Source organism: Platalea leucorodia, assembly GCF_965183815.1.
Source record: "Platalea leucorodia genome assembly, chromosome: 5".
NCBI lineage: Eukaryota > Metazoa > Chordata > Aves > Pelecaniformes > Threskiornithidae > Platalea > Platalea leucorodia.
Window position 1 is genome coordinate 102,676,019 of NC_138827.1, and position 22,439 is coordinate 102,698,457.

Sequence of the window (22,439 nt, forward strand, 5' to 3'; positions counted from 1 at the left end):
GTTGATAACATATGCAACATTCAGTTGAAATACGAGTTTCATTCACAAAAATGTGATTCTTGCATGGAGAAATCTCGCATATAAGTTTCTGATTCAAGCCAAGATGTTTCACTCTAGTCAAGACTATATAAGACTATGACATTTTGAAATTCACCTTTTCAATCTCAAGTTCCATTACGAGAAACTATTCCTCCAGATACAAAAATACAGTAGGGGTTGGGCTTGAATGCTGAGAACATAATACATATTCAAGAAGTTGATTATTAGATCTGAATCTGAAAGTGGTATAGAGCTTGCTAGATCAATCAATCCTTAATTTGATCCTTGCTTCCAAGGCAGCTTTGCGAACTGAAATTTTCTTTCACTTTTGAAATAGGCAATTTATAATTGATTTCATTCCTTCTATAAACAAGCACTATGTAAAATGTATTCACATGATATGAATGTCACTTAGCAAAAAAAAAAAAAAAAAACACACAACCTTTTTCTTCAATGCATCTGTGCAACCATTTTATATTTGACTTGTAATAATTATTACAGGTGTTGACAAACACTAAAATCACATTGCAATATATAATTGAGTCAATTTTACCACATGTGTTGATTGTGGAACTCAGTGACGCAGCTCCTGTGGAAAGGCCACCTTTCGATACTGCTGAAGCTACAGACGGTGTAGAAGATGCTGGAGTCGAAGCAGCTGCAGTAGAGGAGACTGACGATGACGTTAACCGCTCTCCAGACTCCATATCTATAAGAGAGAAGATAAATGTCTTCTATGGAAGGAAATGAAATCATAAGGAGACTACAGGAGTGTCTGTGCTGACCATGTCTCAGGATCTGCACTCAATTCTTGAGCGGTTCCTATGAGACCTTCACACGAGAGGCACATCACATGAACAGCACTCAGTCATCAGGGGAATCCAACACAACTGCAGCAGTAAGGGAATTAGGTAGTGCTGTTGAGAGCTACGTCGCATTTCAAATTCAATGCCAACAGCCTCACCTGGGACCACCACCCACACCTTCTGATCCGTTTCACCTCAGGCTGGCACCTCCGGCCCTTGTCTGAGTCAGGTCATAGCTCTGCAGCCTGGTCTGTGCCCCACACCTCCTGGCTAGATCCCATGTCTCGTGTTAGAGCTTCCCTCCAGGCCTGCATCAGCTCCTACCTTCTGCTACTCCTGACCAGACTACCAGAGGAACCCTGGGCCTGACAGATTCCTTTATTTTATCTGGACCCTGCGACCAGCGCAGTGTTGAGATCCTGTGGGACTGTGTCAGGGTCGGGAAGAGCACTGCCTGCATCATCCTCGACTGCCAGCTTGTCCCTCCTTGCACAGCAGCCCTGCTCTCGCTGCTCCTGACAGACCCCAGCTTTAAAGAACCTGTAATGCAGGCCAAAAAGTCTGTATCTAGTCTCTTAATTTAGGGAAAGACTCAGCAATTATGGTGAGATAGTATAAATATAAGACCTCCTGTAAGTTGCTAGCTTTTTTTTTTTTTTCCTGGTGAGGTTTTCACATAAAATAAGGTATTTTCATTTGTGCCATGAATTACCTAAATCAAAAGTTACCAGACTTATTTCACTAAACAAGCACATGTATTCTAAGAAAAAGACACAGTAAAATTGTTATTAAAAATACTACTTGTTGAGAAGCAGTTTCTCAAATACTTAAAAATTTCAGCCAAGCAAATTATGCCTAAGCATAGCTACAGCAGAGTCAGAAGACTATCTTACTCAATCTGCCAGAAGTGCAGTTGATGGTGAGTCAGGATCAGAGTATAAACAAGGTGGGGAAGAAATCTTGTGGGAGTCCCTTTATTACGACAAAAGCAAGGAGACGAAGCACAGTTAACTCCTAATAGGGCAACGCCTGAGAAACCGGTTCCTGTCCTGGGCTCTCCTTCAGCCTCTGCAGGCAACGCCCTTTCTCAGGCCTATCCCTGGAAACATGAGGAAGCCAGGTAAGCCAAACAACTGCTATAAAATCTCACTCCCAGCCTTGGTAAACCAGAACGCCAAGTACGCAAGAGACGCACTTTTCCAAATTCTGTTTCAATCAATTTAGAAAACTGATGTGTTAAACAGCACTTCTGATCCAAAGTTATGTTAAACAGTGACTTCCCAAATACTCATTTGGAAAGCCAGCATAAAAGCTGTTATCTCCTTCTCCAGAAAGATGCAGTATCCTTGGTTCCTCTCAGTCAGTAAAAGTGAATCTTAAAAAGCCAAAGGAAATACAAAAGCAAAAGTCGCGGAGAAACACACAAAATATCTGGAAGACACACTGTGCCCATTTTAACTAAATCATTAATTCCTTATCGCAAATAATATTTATATGTATTTATATGTGGTGATTTCTAGGTACTGGATATAGTCTCTAGACTTTGCTAGCTAGCAGAACAAAAGATGCTACTTTCCCAAAGTGAAAAATCTGCTAACAAGGGAACTATAGTATATCATATAGAACTGCCTATCCTTTACACAAACCGCAAACAACCATTCTGCAGACAACAGCACTGAAACACTTCATTGCTTTTGTTCTTTACAGCCCCATTTATCACACATAATTTTCATGCATGCAGAAGAGAAATAATTTCTTTCTGCAAATACAGAAAAATCAACTACTTACACTGATATGGTACAAAAAGAGTATCTACTACTATACTGAATATGAGGGCTACGAACCTTTCCTTCATAACAATAGTAGAAATCACAAAAACTATTACCTTCAGAGAATTTATCAAGGCAAAAATACTATTAAACATTTTAAGTTTTTAATTCAGGACTCCTAAATACATACTTTTCTCCAATTAAACATTTTCTATCCACAGTTAAAGTATGCCTCGTTGATTTTTAGTAATCTGTGAATATAATTCAGCTAACCTGCTACTCAGTGGAAGCAGACCACTGAAAAATACTATATATACTGCAGACTTTAACTGTTCTATTATGTCTATTAAATCTCATCATTATTCCTAAGCATAATAATAAATAGAAATCCCTTTCATAAGGGATCTGTATCTACAGATTTAAGTCTGTAGCATTTGCAAACACATGCATTATTTTACGCTACAAAAAAATTACCATCTTTAGTATATATATAGAGATCAATATATGAATTCATTCATATAAATGAATATAACAAAGTACATTTTTAGACACTATGCATGATTGAACCTAGGTGAGGCCAACAGGCAGTCCTTGTACAAAAAAAAAACTATGGTTTTGTTGTATTTTGGTATTCACTGTTGTAAGTATGGCCACAGTGAATCTACTCTATATACGGATGGCATAAGTGAAATTAGAAACGCATCATAATGGTAGTATTACAGTAATCACTTGTAAAAAAGGAAGGTATTTCTCAGCTTTAATGCACTGCACTCAAAACTCAGGATTGAAACTTTGTATTTTACTTATGTTTCCTGACAAAAACATCCAGAACTCTCCAATTTCTAAAAAAAAAAAAAAAATGCTGTCATGTTGTGTGTAATAATACAGCATTAAAATAAGTCTCTACCATCTAATGTATTTTATAAATAAGCACAGTTAAGAACCACCTATAAGCAAGCCACATTTGTGTCATAAATGGGAAGATATCCTTGCTAAATCAATACTTTTTTTAATACAGAAATGTAGATTTAGCTATACTTGCAAGCTTTTAACCAACGTAAGCCATCTGTTTGAACTGGTAATACAGCATCAAATAAGAACTGGGAGAATAGTAATAAACTGCCTTTTTAAGGCTCCCCTCCTTCCTCTCCCCTCCCCGCTCTTTTTGTTTCAGTTTGCGGGGGGCTGGGAGGGGTGCATTTTAAATTCAGCTGCTTGTTTAAAGTCATTAATAGAAAACTGGAATATTGGTATTTCTGAATGATTTTGAACTGAAGAAATTATATCCTTTTCCTAGAGACATACATACTTCTGCCTTCAAACTAAGTCAACCCTCAATTATGTTTAGTTAGTTTATTACTCTAACCACAGCAGATGGCCAACTCCAAAGAGATAATCCCTGAAACAGTCATTAGTCAGGATCAGCAATAATTACACTGTAGACCTAATGCATTCTGTGACTAAAAAAGTCCATACCAGTTACAGCAGATCCATATTCTTTTCAACCTCAAGTATAAATTAGACATTCGTCCCATTTCAGTGTATTTTGCCAGTCAATACTTATGATGAACTTCCATGATTGCTTTTTAAACTCTCATATTTGTAAAAGAGAAATTGAATAAGTAAAACTAGGAAAAAAAACAGACATTTTTTATTTTCCAGGTGTAGTGATTTATGTCAGTTCCTCTCAATGCTTTGCCTGAAACTCCAGTTATTTTCCCAGAATTTTCCATAGTGAATAAAAGCATGAATGCAACTGAACCCAATGAAAACAGAAAGCAATCTCTCATTAAAAAGGAACAAAGGGAAGTATGTGCAGCTTTACACAAGGAAAATGTTGTCTTTTCTGCAAAAAAACAAAGGAAAAAAATTACTAATGTTTAATAAAAATAAGAACACTAAGAACAGGTAAAGGTTTACTAAAGGAAATAAGAATCAAATCATTTTCACATTTAACAAGGTGAAATGTCTTTAAACTAAACTACCTACCAATTCCACACTTAAAACCTTTGCTGAAATGTATACTAACATAGGAAAAAAATATATTCTTAAATAGGTATTAACAAGTAACTGCCTTCATGGGATATTATCATGGATATAATAGCATCCTGTCAATGTCAGCTGGCATGAGTGAATACTACAAAGTGGGTCTTGAAAAAGTCTAAAGAGTAGACTTACTCACCTCCAACTTCCAGTTTAACTTCTACACTCCCATGTATTGCTTCATTATTTCAATGATAACCTCTAACACAGTGAAAAAGAAGTTGAAAGTGCAGGGGTAAAAATATACTTCAGTCTTCCTCAATGACCAAGTGAAATTTGTACCAACTATCTGACAACTGGAGAAGAGTCCCACAACACTTGGTGTTCTTTTGCCTTATAGCAGGGTATTTAATCGTATTGTATCATAGTATTGTCAGTCCGCGACTATTTCTTGAGTCAGTATGAGTGCTCTAATGCTGAAGATCTTACAGCTGCTGAAGGAAAGCACATCAGAGTCTCTCAGACCAGCACAGTAAAGTTCATCACAAATCTGAAATGCAGTTTCATTTTATGACGTAAAATTTAACATCTAACACTTCTCCTTCGAAGTGGGGCAGAGCCCAAAAAGGTCAGCGCACAGAAGGCCAAACGGGAGCACGGGTGCTGGCCGGGTGGGTGACCCCGCAGGCCAAGCGGCGCCCAGGGGTTCCGCACCGTCGTGTCACAACGGCCGCGGAACCAAAGACAAGTGGGTGTAAAAGCAGCGGTGTGCCAAAAAATACACAAACCCAACAAGTACCCTGACTAAAACCTCACAGAGAAGGAAGTGTAGCACCCCCATGAATGGGTGCAGTCCATGGCAGACAAGCTATGGACACAGGAGGCTCCCAGTGATGCTCCCAGCTCTAGTTACAGGGTCTGGTCACAGACCTTCCAACACACAGCCTACTACTGCTACAATGTTTTAGACATCCAAGACTTTCAAACTCAAATAAAAGTGTCAATATAATTAATGAGATTCACTTCCTATGTCTCAAATGCTGTACAAGCCTTAAAGGCCAGGTTAAGTGCTAAATATTCGAAGTTTTGCAGAACTTCACTGTAATTATGTCACTTTCAATAATTTACTCCAAGCACTTTACATAAAACTCTCTAGGGAAAAAAGCCACCACTATAAATCAACAGCAAGATTGGCTTGTGTTTCATAGGTATCATACCAACTACAAAGACACTTCTGTCCACAAATAACCGTAATATATTGCTGTCAGTTACACTGTGCAAGGCACATGGTACATTCCTGCACTGAGCTCTAAACCCTTTACAGCCGCCCTCCTGCTAATACCAGGCCAGATTCAATCAGTGGTGTAACAACTCACTGTTTATTGCATCAGAATCCAAAGCAGTGAAAATATTCATAAAATCACAAATATATCACATCACAATTCCACAAATGTTTGTTTTAACAGTCTTTATCTACATAAGGCGACTTAATAAAAACCACTTAAAAGCAGATCCAAGTCTCAAGTGTAGTTCAACTGAGTCAGGACTGGCCTGACAAAAATGGAAACAGAGAAGGGAATTGGTTGCCATTCTACTATTTGGTAACATGCAACGGCCTTTTTAAATAGACTCAGGATAAAATATGACATTTTAAAAAATGCATCTGTTTTGACTCAATCTGAGAAGATAAACTCATCATTAAATGATACAGGCAAATTAGGTTGTACCTCAAAAATCTTCTTTTCTCCTATTTTACAAGTAATTGTGTTATTTTTAGTTAGAAACAAACCTCACTTCAAATACTTCTGCATTCACACATTTCATGATCATCATGATTATGGTAAAGAAAGAATACTTATGAATGACACAGGGCATTATAATTTGGTTGCTTTACATTCCATGCAGCGAGGAGGGACACACAGGTCAGGTTAAATTCCAATCCTCCGTGATCCTCACTTCTAGATAAACCTCAGAATATATTCCTGAAAGCTGCATAATGCTGGGCAAGAAATACAATCCATCCAATTTGTACCACAAAAAGCGAATGGCCATGCCAGGTACCCATCAAGCAACACAGCACTGCAGGGAATCACTTAATGTCAAAGTGACCCAAGTCTACTTAAAACCAACATTTCAACCCCAGAATATCAAGAGTCTGGTTTAAATAAATAAATAGATAAATAAATAAATAAATAAATGCAAGTCTATCTGTATTGTTTGTTATTCTGTATGAGGCTATCAACTTTATACATGTATGTTTAGCAGTCACCACTTTTATTTCAAATAAGCACCCCTTCACCTTCTGTTGTTTTCACTTCTATGTTGGGTTAGGACAGGAGAAGCTGACACCAGCACCCTCAAAACACAAAAATAGATTAGTGGAGACAGCTCCTTACACAGATGTAAACACTTTCAATCAGGAAGGCTCACCCTACAAAAGCAGCCTGCTAGTACAATTCATCTACACAAGCCACTCCTTGCAGCGCAGCAAATTTCAATCAGGTAACAAGAAAAGGACCCCATCATATAATTTACTTTTGCCAAAGGAAAAGCTGTGCAATTCATCCAGCTCAAGAAGATAAGTACTCATGCTTTACATAGCAGCATGACAACGGTACAGTGCAATTCTGTGGAGACAACATTAAAGCTCGCAGAGACATAGCTCATGGCGTGGAGATGCCGGCACTACGCGTTTGTGTTCCAACACTTCTAAGCAGATTCTAAACAGCAAATAAGTATTGGCACAACCTAAAACTGCTGCAGAGCCTGGACTCTGTCATGACTGCAGAGGCTGAAATGACAGTATCTGAAGAAAATTCAAATGCAAGGATTCTCTGACATCAGTTTGGTAAGTGCCCAAAAGAGGCAATTCCGCCAGATTCTGTCATCAAACTGAAACAAATGTGTCATCATTTCAGAACTGATGTTTCACAAGCCTTTCTGTTCCAAGGAAAAAATTCATCACTGCAATATGGTAGCATAATTTATATTTAAGGACTCAAAAGAATTACATTTTGCTTTACAGTCTTACAAACCTAATTGTGTGCTAGGGCTCCCAGTACTAGGAACACCAGGCCCCCAGTTTCCAAACGTTATTAAAAGAAACAGGACTAGTCAGTAATACATTATCTGGCCACTGCCTAGTCTAGCATTCCGTGACTGAGAGTAAGCACCATCACCTACTTTCGTGGTTATCTGTATCCTATTCTCCTACTCACCTCTCTAAGCTAAACAACTGGACTTTTTCAGATTCTTTTCCTCAGAATCACTTGGGTATCTTCCCTTCTTATATCTAAAACGTTGTATCTGAGACAAGTATTCCTGCATATATTTACCCAGTGATATACCCCATAGTATTTTGCTTACTAGTTATTATGCATCCAAATTTTTTACTTGCTGATGTCTATCAAGCTAATCTTTTCATTCAGCTATGCACTACTTATGCACTAGGTATTTCACAGAGGTGAAGAAACACATTTAGAACTCACAAAAGTATGAGTGCACATTTATATTACTACCCTTTTCCTCACCTACCAAGAAGGGACAACAAAGAATAGTGTCGTTTTAGAAATTAAGGTACCAGAATGACCAGTGAAGTGCAGCAGCACAGTCTCTTTCAATACACTTCCCAAGTAGGTCTTTAAAGCAGCAAAACTTGAGTGCCAAAATAATAGCACAGACACGAAGAATTGCTTTGACTGGACTTCAACAGGAAGGAAGAGGAAAAGAGTGTCTGAACACCGTTGTGCAGACAAATCCATTGAAATCAGGAGTGTGAATTAAAAACTGTTACTTTTTATTTATCTGTCTCAAATTCTCACCATCATTGCTTTAAAGACATCAGATATTCTAATAATAAAAGACAGATATCCTATACTGGCAACTTTAGGTGAGAACGTTCCTGGACCTCACACAACTGAACGCTTGGGACTTGCCGCTAAGAACTATGTTAACTGGCCTTTTTGTACTTTAACTGTGTAAACAGCTAACCAAACTTCTCTGTCACTGTTTTCCCTCCAACTTGCTTCATTGTTTCATCAACACCAAGAGAGGCTCCCGAGGTGTTTATTTTCCGTAGGATATGGCAGGTCAGTTGCGAAAAAACAGCTCAGTTGTTTGAATGGCAAAAGCACCAAAAACTTTTTCCCCAGCGAAGGAAGCCAGTTTAACAGGGTCATACACTAGATTAGGATGTGTACTTTTTACTGAACTACTGCTATTTTAAAGTCACTGTGATCCAGCCAATTTTTGACACTACCTCCTTTTCTAATTTGCCTGAAATCTCTGGATCATTCAGGTGCTAGAAAGCTCTATGTATAGAAAAGAATTGGATTTGGCTTTTCCAACTCCCCTCTGTAGACACACCATCTACAATCACTCGGAGGTATACGTGTCCATGGACTGAATTACAGATGCTGTAACGATGATCTGCGTGTAAAGGACAGAAGCAACTGAAAACAGAAAAAGCTCCAGAAAATTTACATAGAGTCATTTCACTGAAGTGCCTGTGACACTAACATGTCCTGAAATTGCCTTCATCTCCAATAATTACACACCTAAATAGATGCCCTACAAAAAAGTTTATCTTCCCTCTACATCCTACATCTTAGTATTTCCTCCGAGATAAATATTTTCCCTTCAGGGAAGAAAGCCTGAATACACTTTATTCTGTGAGAACCAGGTGAGAAATGCTCTTCCCACCTAAGTCCCTATTCCTTAAGCTAAATGAGAATCAGCATTGTGCTTTTCCATGACCTAGTCATTCATGGGGTAATTCTGACAAGTTTTTTCAAAACTGGTGACACAGCAATGTTCTGCAGTCAACATTTTTAAGCTTGGTAAATACCACCATTGAGAATGCTAAGAGGGAAAAAGCATAATTAACTTCTAACTATTACCACCTAACAGTAGCTCACATACCAGGGCTTTAGGACATCACTTTCTAACCTTTTTAATGTTAGTATCTAGATATATGCCACTTGGTAACATATCTACCTCCTGATTTTGTTCTCCTTATCTTTCTCTACAAGGAGGGAAGAAAAGGAGAAAATAACAGTTTGAAAAATGAAAATCATATTTCAGTTGAGCATAAAGTAGAATTTCTTACCCATAGTTACATCTCGTAAGTAACAGTGAAAGGAACACTAATTACAAAATAATCTCTTTAAAATGCAACTGAAAACAGGTGAAAGAGTCACATATATAATGTGGCTCCATAAACCGTATTACAGCTTTCTGACCTTGCCTATGACAGTGCAGCAAATGAGGCAGCTGGCAGAGGCAGAGCAGTTGTCGCAGCAGTTAACCAGGTTGCCTCTTCAGGGAATTCTGGGGGCGATTTCTTTGGGAGTCACCTTTTAGGAACTTCTGGTGGCCTGCTGCTGACAGTGATGGCTGGCGCCTTTTGCTTCTGTCAGCTCTGTCAGCGTCTACTAGCCTATTTCTGAACGGGGAGCGCGGTACCTGTTGCCTACAACCGAGGGAGTGCCAATCACCTCTTCAGCCAGCGCTGGGGACGGCTACAGAAAAGGCAGCACAGCTCACAGGGGAGCAAGCAGAGGGGCCCCGAAGCCCTGCTGAGGGCTGTGCGAGGATTGCGGTCGTGGTCCATAGGGCCTGAGCCACTGTCCCTCGTACATCAGAGAGCTCAACCCGTGAAAATCTCTCCTGGATTTGCTCGACTCTCTATCAATGTTTGATTCATCAAGATGAAGCAAACCTGAATAAGCAATGATAGTTTCTTGCACTGTCATACAAACAGTTGGGAAAGATTACTAGTAGCTATTTTGTATCTGACTTTTCACAATAAACAGCTTGAAAAAAAGGAAAAATAAAAGATTCCAACATTCTGTTCTATTTCATCTGACAATATTCATGCAGCAAAACAGAAGCTGTCCGAGGACTGGGATGTTAAAGTAACCGCTCTTCTTTCAGCGAAGCGCTTTTAATTAAACCTGATTATCATAGCAGAATAAGCTATTTTTAAATAAACACAGAATTGAATCACTGAAGTCTTTACACATAATTCTAAAGGTTATTGATACTTGACTGAAACTAAGTGTTTTATTTTTAAATGCAAGTAGAAACAAGTATTTAAGGTAGCTAGCTACCATAAGTGATCTACTGAGCTGAACTAGTGTTCTCTTATTTTTTAATTCTTTTTTTTTTTGTCTCGGTGTGTTCATGAAGTCGTGTGCACGGTATACAACAGTCTATTATCTAAACAAAACGTTTAAATTAATGCCCAGTGAAAATATCCAAATTTTGCATTGTTATGCTCAAACTGAATGGGGTTCAAATAACGGATAACTTAAGTGCACCTTCAAGAAAGTAAGATTAGATTTCTTGTAATGAGTTCTGAAAGCCTGTTGTCAAATGATTACACTGGTACTTTACATTTGTACTCCATAAAAATGCCTGTCCTTTTAACTGTAATTACTATTGCATAAAATGTTTTCCATTGCCAGCTTTACAACTGAAAAAAATGGCACCAAGAAAAAAACTTCACCTTTTACACTAACACCTCCACTAAGAGAAGGGTGGCTCCAGGGGCTGGGAGGGGCGGGGGGGGGGGGGGGGGGGTGTAAATGGCCACTACCTTCTCAAATATATTATTTTGATTAAACATGAATGATAGTCAAGTTTGTAACAAAAAATACTGTCTCTTCTAATATTTTTGGAAGTCCTAGAGTTATAAGAAACTTGCAGCTCAGCTATTTAAATAAATTCTCTTAACTGCATATTAGCACCAAATCAACATGATAAAAGACAGAAAAGCAATCTATGCAGACTGTTTTCTAAATCAACTTAATAGTTATACTCTGAAATTAACTGCTTATGTATGTAGCTCTCAACATGAACTTTCTTTAGTATTATGTAATGGCATTTATTATTAAAGAGTCAACAAACAGGATACAGCAGTGTTGCTTAGCGGCTGGGTATTCTTGACCATTGTATGATTCATCTACAATTTTCTAATCCATTTATGTACTCTTAATGAGCATTGTATTTTATGAAAACAGCATAAATAAATAAAACAATATATTAATTGAATAGATATAGTGTTCAAAATATCTGTTAAATCTCACCTCGTATTAAGGAAAATCCCCAAAACATACAACCCTCTTTCTGTCAAAGTATGTATTTATTTTAAATAAATTCTGCTTAATAGCTCAAGAAATCTTTTCTTTTCAATCTCAGAACCTGTTTCTTCATCTCCTACCAATATACATATAGCAGTAACTTCAAGCATTTTAACTCTATTAGAGCTGTCTTGGACCAGATACAGAACTAAATGGGAAATACAATACAACAGTGTGGCCAAGAAGTTAAAAATTGGGACAGCTGAAGTCAATGCCTTTTTTTTTTGTGCTTTTCCAAAACCTGACTTTCAATCTGTCAGAAGCACAGTTTCTGCTTTTCTGCTGACTTTCTGCCACTCAGAAAGTTAGTTCCAGTTTAGCCATTGTATCGTACACCTCTTCCCATGGTTCAAAAGCCAGACTTCATCACCTCAAGCTCAAAACCTAGGGTTAGCTCCAATTACAGGTGCCAACAGAGCTTCAGAAAAAGTTACAGAGGAAGTGCCCTGCTGAACCTTTGATGGCAAAAGCTGCCACAGGTTTGTCTGGGAGTTGTTAAAATTCAAGAGGGTTAAAAATTCATGCTTGTGCCAAACATGCTGGTTAGTATTTCCACAACTGAACCTTGCCTATCTTTGCCAAAGAATGATAGAAGGCATTAAAACAAAGGCTAACTTTGTGAAACCTAATGTATCTGCTGTAACATACATACACAAAAACTCTCCAAAAAACCGACTACAAACAACATATTGAGCCCACCTGGTATTACTTTGCTTCATGTTGGGAAAAAGCACGTTAAAAAATGAGTGGGCAGAGAAAAATGTCAATCCAAACAGCTAAACTTTAAAAGCATAAGCTAAGGGAAAGATAATTTTGGGAAGAAATAACTACAAACCCAGATACCTATTTGTGTGCATGAACTTCATGTCAAAGTAACCATCTCAAAACTAGTTCATGGGCACTCCCCCGTAAATCCTTCAAAGAATAAAAGATACAGAGAAAAGGATTCCTGTACCCTGCAGTCCTAAACTTACGGACTATCGCAATACCTCACATACTCCAACAAGTAAGAGGGGGCAAGGATGTTAATCAAACTCGTTCACAATAAATGGTCCAGAGTCTGCATTAGCAACTTTTTTTTTTTTTTTTTAAAGAAATTTTCATCCTAACAATTTCAAGATACTAATTTACTCCTTTAAAGATTGCTAAAACTAAAACAACCAGCATACTCTGATGAGAAATGAGTTCTTGGATACTAAGTCAGAGTTCCAGAAAAGCACTCAGGAGAAACAAATCTTTTGAATGGGTCCTGATTTTGTTTTAGAATAGCACCAAACTTCAGTCTCATTATTCTTACATTAATATCGTTTTACATTTAAACAAAACGAGAAAAAGCCAAACATCCAAATTGTACATTCAGTTCTCCAATGGCAGCGAAGACTAGTTTTAGCTGATATGATCGTGAAGAAGTCCATCAGCTTCTCATGTCATTAATGAGTTTTGGCACCTTCACTAAAACAAAACAAAACAAAAAAACCACCAACTTATCCTCATTAGCATTGAGGAATGCTAATTCCTCAGTTTTGAACTCTTAAAGCACCTTGTGGTGTCATCTAGCAGAAATACAGTGGTTCCCCCTAACAGTCCGAGGCACCAAGGCTGAGACACAGGTAAATGGTTTCCACGTTTTCATGTTGTGCCACTCACATAGTTCTCTGGAACCCCATAACCAGTTCTAGAAGGAAGTATTCTGTGCTATACTAGCCATCGATTTAAGTCAGCTTCATCATTGGCATCCATGCTCATTTCCAAAATATCTATCTTAGGTTATTTGTTCATTGTTTGTTCCAGCTTTAAGGCATTACTTGGCAGTGATAGGTTAACGGTTGGACTCGATCTTAAGGGTCTTTTCCAACCTTAACGATTCTATGATTATGATCTTTAAAAAAAATTGAGACATTTAAGCAAAATAAAACAAAAACACACACACACCCACACACACACACACCCCCCCCTAAAAAAAAAAGAAAAAAAAAAGGTCCACTGAAGTTTACCTAAACAGAGTAACTAGAAGGAATAATACTAGGGTTGTTTAGATACAAAGAAATAAAACCAAGCCTCAACAGAAACCACAGTAGCTATTACCATGTCAGAAGATTATCCTTGCTGACTCCATTCACGATATTATTCTTACAAACCAAGCAGATGCAAATCTGACATCTCAATGTTATTTACACACCTGAAGGAAGTGGTTGGACATAAAACACCTGACAGATTGCATTTTTATTTCCACATACTGGAGAGAAAGAAGATAATAAACCATCCATATTTCCATCTACAAAAACAAAAGTGCGCGTCAGAATATGTATCTAGATTTCAGGCTTCTAACAAAGCCACATGCTAAACATTACATTTTCCTACTTTATTGAAGAATACTAGTTAAAATACAGGAGTCCATTTTAGGTATCTTCGGTATCAGGTATCTTCGTCTTGGCAAAGCTTGGTAATCATTTAAAGATTAACAACTATACACAGTATTCCGATAAACCATTCTCTCAGAAGGCACTCGGCAAAAGGCAACCTGGTACATCATGGTCATATTTGAGTAACAGATAAAACAGTAGCTCTTTTGCAGGGTGGGGGAGAAGGAAGCCTAAGCAGCCCCAACTCCTGCCACACAGCACTCACCTCAAGAGGATGGCAACAAGAAGTGCGCAGTGATGGCCCATGGCTGCAGCCTGGCTTAGGATCTGCCCTTCTCTGTGCAGCAAGGGCAGCTGTATCCCTCAGCACTTCCCTCTCCCCGCGGGGCACAGAAGTGACACGAACTGAAAGGCAGCCCGTGAACCGGTAGCTCTGGCAGCACCCATCAGGGCTGTTCCTCCTGTTTCACAGGAATCCAGTTTTGTCAAGTAAGCTAAGCTGAAGCTTTGAGCCAACAAGTTCAGCTGTGAGGCACCGAGCTTTGAGTTTATGAGCCTCTATAGAGGCAGAGTATGCAGAAAGATTAAAAATAGCAAGGGAAATGTTTATAACACACCAGGATTGTAGGACTTTGGAAAAACCTGACCAGAGGTACAAGAAGCCAGCTAGACAGTGAGGGGGTGCAAGCCTGTTGGAAGATGGTACACGTTTCGCTGGCACCCAAATTAGGACATTTCTTACACATTGTCAATATTAAGCATTATTGTAACTTTTTTAGAACATGAAATTATATAAAATTTTATCTAGTAACAGGAGCGGTTCAGTATTTTGTTTTTAAAAAAAACAAAACAAAACAAAAAAAACCACACAAAAAAACCAAACACAATGGAATCTTGTTTTGTAAGAAGGATTAATATAGAATAGTACTCCAGATCACAGGTCTTTCAAATTACGTAGCGGGTGCTAAGGGGCTTCTAAGAGAGGCAGCGTGTGTAAGAAACCTAAGGCTATCCCATGAAACCTTTATTTTGCAGTTAAAGCTCTCAACATGAAGAGGTCATAGTTTCAGAGAGAAGGCTGACTGCCACTCATTCCTCAGTAATCCTCAGAATACGGGGGGGGGGGGACGGGGGACGACACACGACAACAGTGCAAACCAACAGTTTCCAAATACCAGGTCTTCACCACCACTTGAGAAGAGGAGCCCTTTAACAAATTAATGTAGGTTGAATCCCTCCTTTTCTTCCCCGTGGCATTTTTCCTGCCTTATTCCCCTCAAAATAGACCTGTACCCACACGCTCTAGCCACTCTATTGTCCACACCATTGTTTCTATATATAACAACCCACGTGAACTAATAGTCAAGCATCTCCAAAAACCTCTTTCTACCCCAAGCTGGAGGAGCACTGTCTCTGTTCATCACCTACTTATTTTTCTCGTATTGTGAACAAACATAGATTTCTTGTATATGCTGTCTACTTTACAAGTTCTTTAATAATAGCTATTTAATTTTACCTATTCTTTTAACTATCTATTACGAAAAGATCTATTTCTTTTAACTTGAATCATAATTTTTCTCCGGATTTCATTTTTGGTTCCAGTATCTGTCAATATAGTGGATACCTCCTGTTACTAAGTGAAACTGTAAACAATTTTCCACAGTAAGATAAAATAATAGAAAAAGTGGACATTTCAAAGAGCAGCAATGATTTTTGTTAGTAATTCACTACAGGTTTTTTTCCATACTCTAACTAGCTTACAAAAAAGGACAAGTCTTTGGTACCAAAAGCACAACATTATTTTAATACGCATTTATATTGGAACTGCAAAATTTGACTTAGCACCTTTCTAAACTTTCACAAAATAACCAAGAATATGCATTGGTATTACCTGGTATAAAACTTCAGTAATGTTTATCATGGTACATACAATGCTATTGCCAATACTATGCCATTTATACTAGCATAAGAGAAAACCAACCTTAAAGCAAACAAACAAAATCATTGTAGATCCATTTAACAGAGCACAGTAAGACCGAAAATGCACTGCAACCATTGTTTTGCAATATGAAATCTGTTAGACTGATACTCTGGAGCAAAATAAAACTGGACCTGTGCACTGAGTGAGAGCTGTCACACCCACCTAGTCCTCATCAGTAAGAGCCGAGAAATTACTTGAAGGAAAAATAATGCATCGACTATAATAAATATAGAAACAGCACAACATTTCCTATACATAGAATAAAAGCTGGAAAAAAGGGAGGTTTGTTTTATTTGAAAGCTAAGTTTATGTTAGACATGAAACAGTTCTGCACGTGATAAAAATAAGCTATGACATACTAATGCTTCAGAATGTGCATGAAACACATGCATTTTATGTCACTGTATTTGTCCAATGGGTATTCATCAGAATTTTTCATAAGTTAATACTAGTTGTCTAGCACCTAAATAGACTTTAAAGTGTTTTTTTAAAATTTCATGCAAATCACATCTATTTGCTCATCACTACTATCAGATAAGCATTACCAAAAAGCAGTAGTTGTCTGTCTTAGAATATCAAAAAATTGGAAGTTGCAACTCTATATATCCTTTCTTCAATGCATAAACATTTCAAACTATTAACCTGGGGAAGAGGGAGGGAGGGGGAGAGGGAAGGAAGCACAGAAGAAAAGCACTGAACACTTGGCATTGCAGCAGAATACATACAGAACGTGAACAGCTTACTGTGGAGAGTGGTTAATCAGGAAGTAGCCATTATCCTGTCGCTACAGAGCAATGACAGCACTCCAAAACAACAAGCCGTGGGTTTGGTGTTGGGGTTTGTTGGTTCCCCCCCCCCCCCCCCCCCCCCAGTCCTGAAGGAAGAAAGAACACATGCTATTGTGTCCGAGCTTTGCTGAGCCCAAAGGTCGCCAGATGTCTATTGTCAAAAGCCACCCTGAAAACGAAATTCAAGCAAGCATTTACAAAGCTGTATTTGAGGAAGCCTCTAAAATCTACCACAACCTCCCTCTGTGTTACACACAAAACATGGCTGTCTTATTCAGAGATTAGCAATTATTGTAATGAGATACTGTCGGAGAGGGTCAAATAGTACTTCCTGCAGTTTACACATCTTGATTTCCTGGTAAACAAACTGGAAGGCAGGTGGAGCACTTAGATCGCCCGAGAACACACACGCTCACATGACCAAAACCAGCCCAGGTGCAGGATGCTGTTTTAATAAAATGCGTATCTGTATTGTAATTCGATGAGGCAACAAGGTAGCAAAAAACCAGAAAAATAACTGAACCATGCAGGAATTTTTTTTCCACAGTGTTACATAGTCATCAATGCCCTATTTTGTTTTCTTTTTTAAGCCAAGCCCAAGAAAAGTATTTTCTTTTCTTTTAAATGATGCTTATGTACACACACACCCCAGAACAAACTGCTCACAAAGTTGTTTTGGTATGAGAAAGTGCTATGAAATGATAACCTGAATCAACCCTGGAAAAACCTGAAACTGAGAAAAACAAAGGCTCATCACTACGTTCAGAATTTAAGCATCAATCTCCAAAAAAGCACAATTAAAGAAATCTACCAACATTATTCAGAAATTATCAAAATTGACTTAGTGAACACAATTTTAAAAGAAAAAAAAAATTCAAATGCCTTTTTTTTTTTTTTTTTTTAAATGGCCTAACACTTTTCCTCCTCAAAAAACTAATCACATACGGACTAGACACATGGCAGCAATCCAGTGAGAAAAGCTAGTTGTTTCCTACCTATAATCTTTCCAAAAATTAATTTCAACAAGCTCCAGTTTAAAAATCAGATTTTCACAGTGGAACTGAAGAGGGCCCTAGGCTACTATGAAAATTAAAAGGAAAAAAAGAAAAAACCCAACAAACAAACAACAACCCCCCACAAGAAAATCCTTGACTAATGAAAGAAAAAGCTTGCTACTCCTAAGCAACTAGAATAAAGTATTTGGTCCACTGACAGAAGACAGAATTTCTTTAAGGGATAAATACAGTCAACTTACACGCAACAGGTCAATGCAAGTAAAACTGCTACAGTGCCTAAAACAACAGCACAAGGGCTTGAACTTTAGCATGCAATAAGATAAAGCATTATTTGCACACTAGAGGAAAAATGCAAGGGCGGGGGGTGGAACAATAATTCTCCCTCTCTCGGAAACTCAGCAGCATGAAAGGAGACAACCTAGGTAATACACCACAGTAACATGTCTGAAGAAACACAACGAGGAACAGAACAATAAAGAAGTTTCTAATAACAATGTCAAAAATACGCTGCCACCATTTTTCACATTAAGCTCAAGAAAGGAGCAAAGGAAAGCTATGAGAAAAAAAAATACAGAAAGCATTACTGGAAAGATCATGAAATATGAAAGGGTGTATCTGTATCAGCAAACCCTGCTACTGAAGACGCAGCTTGTGCCAATGAAGGAGTTATTCTGCTGTCACAGTCTCCCAAAGAAGGTAAGACACATTAAGAACAGGGATCTCTGCAACCAAAACAATACCCAAAGCAGGACTTTTGCAAGCTGCACTTGTTATAGATATAATTAGTACAGCCACAGTTTCCTAATCAAACATTTGGATATAATTCATTCCCTTAAGTAAAACCACATCAAAACTTCAGCATTTCATTCATCTGGTTTTCTACTGTTCCTCATCTTACAAAAAAGCAGTCTTGTCAAACAATATATAGTGTTTCTGCAGAAAACAATAAAAATCCAAACCATCAGATGAGAAAAGCCTTCTGCAAAGACAAGGAGTATCAGCAGAACTCTTCACAGTAGTCTTAAAATAGTTTTAAAAAGCAATGCATGTTGTATTTAATCAGGGCAAGTTTGGTACTAGTACCACTGCAAACAAGCTCTCACAGCAACATTTAGGAGATCCTGATCTTAAGTCTCCATCTGGGAATTATTCTTGATTCCAGAAATCTGCACGCTAAAATACAGGCACAATGAATTCAAGTCTTATATGACTCAGGAAGAATCATGTACAATAGTTCTACATGTTAAAATACTAGCTTATAAATTATGATTTTTCTAAAATTATTTCAATTCATATTGCTCATAATGTGAAATATATTTACTGTGGAACAGCTGTTTTGCATTGAGATAGCAATGAAGGAGAGGGAAACAAAAATATGATGTTGGAAACAGCCAAACAGAAGGTCCATACTTACTTTCTGAACTCCAGGTCATATCAGACCCTAGCCCAGCAACAGCCTGTGCAAGATGTTAAAAGCAGGGACCTGTTTTCTACCAGTGCAGCCATTAGAGAAGCTAAATATACTGAATTACAACCCTCTACCTCCATGTCAGTCAGCAAGCCTATCGGGGATGTCACCGAGAGACTACCAAGCCTCGTACAGTCCACTGACTTCATCTGCTGCTGCTGTTTCACATGGGCACCAGTGATGCAGCCAGGAGCGGTCTGAGGAGTATCAAAGGATTACAGAACCCTGGGAGCAGCAGTAAGGGACTCCGGAGCACAGGTAGTTTTTTCATCAATCCTCCCAGTCAAAGGGAAGGGGTTTGAAAGTGCCAATCGAATCTGGTGAATCAACAAATGGTTACAGGACCAGTGCCAGAGCCAGAGGTTCAGCTACTTAGACCATGGGACTGGCTTTGAGAAACCTGGTCTGCTACGGGCTGATGGGGTCCATCTGCCAGAGAAGGGACAAAGCATCTTCGGTCATAGGCTTGCCAACCTGGCGAAGAGGGCTTCCAACTAAAGTTGCCAGCGGAGGGGAACCTCAATCCATCCCACTCCTACCAGCTGGGTGCCAGTGCCAGCAATAGATGCCCAGAGCCTGGAGAAGGATCACAGGTCAGCAGGAGAGCACCTGAAGAGCAGCACAAAGGAATTCCAGCCAGGGAGTCAGCTTCATTGGGGGCCCAACTTAAATGCCTCTAAGCAAACATACATAGCATGGGAAATGAACAAGAGGAGGTAGAGATGTGTGCATGCCTGCAGGCCTATGATCTTACTGGCATCGCAGAGATGTGGTGGGACAGGTCCTGTGACTGGAGTGTTGGAATGGAAGGATACAGGCTCTTTAGGAAGGACAGGCAGGGGAGATGGGGAAGGGGTGTCGCCCTCTCTGTCAGTGACCGGCTGGAGTGCATGGAGCTCTGCCTGGGGATGGATGAGGAGCCGACTGAGAGCCTATCGGTCAGGAATAAAGGGGGGGCAGGGAAAGGTGACATTATAGTGGGGGTCTGCTACAAGCCACCCAACAAGGAAGAACAAGTGGATGAGGCCCTCTATAGACAGATAGGAGCAGCATCATGTTCATAAGCCCTGGTCCTCATGTGGGACTTCCACCCCGATATCTGCTGGAGGGGCAACACAGCAGGGCATAAGCAATCCAGGAGGTTCCTGGAATGTGTTCATGATAACCTCCTTCTCCAAGTGACAGAAAAGCCAATGAGAAGAGGAGCTATGCTGGGCCTTGTTCTCACCAACAAGGAGGGGCTGGTGGGGAATGTGAAGCTCAAGGGCAGCCTTGGCTGCAGTGACCATGAAATGGTGGAGTTCAAGATCCTTAGGGCACCGAGGAGGGTGCACAGCAAGCTCACTGCCCTGGACTTCAGGAAATCAGACTTTGGCCTTGTGAGACTGAAGTGTTAAGAACAATTCTCTCAAAGCTTGCTTGTGTGTGTTTATCTGATATGACCGGACAGCAGACCACTCTTCTGTCTGATAAGACCCGAGGGCAGACCATTCTTTGGCTTATCAAGTACCACCATCTGGCAAGGAAACTTGTGCAAACTTGCTGAAGCAGCAGGCCATTCTTTGGCTTATGAGGCACCACCAAGAATAGGACACCAACTGGTATACAGGTCAGGCCGCTTGCCCACCAGCAATATATTAGATGTGCATATGTTGGGTACGTGATGTTGCCCTGAGTAACCAAACAGAAACGAGAGGGCAAACTCCCTCTCCAACACCAGATAAAAGATGGCACAACAAAACCTGAGTGTGGCCATCCACCACTGAAAGACTGAAGACTGAGGACCAATGGGATGCCGCTGGATCCATGGTGGTGACTATCCTTTGCTTATCTCTCTGAATGCTTGCTTAATTTCCTCCTAGTATTTCCATGAAGACCATGAAGATGATCAGAGGGCTGGAGCACCTCTCCTACGAAGACAGGCTGAGAGAGTTGGGGTTGTTCAGCCTGGAGAAGAGAAGGCTCCGGGGAGACCTTGATTGTGGCCTTTCAGTACCCGAAGGGGGCCTACAAGAAAGCTGGAGAGGGACTTTTTACAAGGGCATGTAGTCATAGGACGTGGGGTAATGGCTTTAAACTGAAAGAGGGCAGATTTAGATTAGATATTAACAAGAAATTCTTCACTATGAGGGTGGTCAGGCACTGGCACAGGTTGCCCAGAGAAGCTGTGGATGCCCCATCGCTGGCAGCATTCAAGGCCAGGCTGGATGGGGCTTTGAGCAACCTGGGCTCGTGGAAGGTGTCCCTGCCCATGGCAGGGGCAGGTTGGAACCAGATGATCTTTAAAGTCCCTTCCAACTCAAACCATTCTAGGATTCTAAGAGAATAATGATTCAGCAATTTATGTCCTTGGACAGAAATTCTACAGGCTATTAAAATTCTGGTGTCCAACACCTCAACTCCCGGAAAAAAATTTTTTTATAAAACAGGCCTAATAGGATACTGGAACATATAATACAGTAAATCACTACTCCACCTACGTCTTAAATACACATCAGCACTGCCCTCATAAAATGGCACAGCGTCAAGCCGTGGAGCCCAACTGAACAGTTACTGTCTTTCTAGGAGATTTTTAAAAAAAAAAAAAAAAAAAAATCAGTTTCTATACAGCAAATTCTAGCTATAAATATGGCTATTGATATGGGTCTAGCTATAAATATGGGTATTGGAAAATAATTAAAAATATTTAGAAAACCATACATACAATAACAGTGAGTAAAATATTGAAGTGTTCTTTTATTGAGATTTCAAACATTACCCAGGGGAATGAAGTCTATGGTCATAAAGAAAATACAAAATCCTGAAAAACTTTAAAAAAAAAAAAAAAACCAAACAACAACAAAAAAAAAAACACCACACAACAACAGGTAGCATTATTCCAAAAAAAGTTTTGATTTAAAACCTCATAGTTTACCCTGTGATAAAGAAATATAAAAGCAGTTAAGCCATGAATGTTGCTTACACTCACCTGAGAATAGCATGTAATCTCTGTGCAACCTCTAGTGAATGCCAACAAAGCCAGAGATCTATATTTTGCATCATACCTTGATGCAAATACCAAAATTGCTGCAAGAAATACAGACT

At 39.2% G+C, this 22,439-nt stretch overlaps 1 protein-coding gene across 1 annotated transcript in view; it reads right to left on the bottom strand.

Moving 5' to 3' along the window:
- The window catches only part of BAZ2B (bromodomain adjacent to zinc finger domain 2B), a 117,324-nt gene that overhangs the window by 79,722 nt on the left and 15,163 nt on the right, over positions 1-22,439 (bottom strand). Inside the window, exon 2 of the mRNA XM_082314673.1 lies at positions 593-748. Within this exon, the coding sequence (XP_082170799.1) occupies positions 593-746 (154 nt within the window). The 5' untranslated portion in view covers positions 747-748. The remainder of the gene's footprint in view (positions 1-592; positions 749-22,439) is intronic.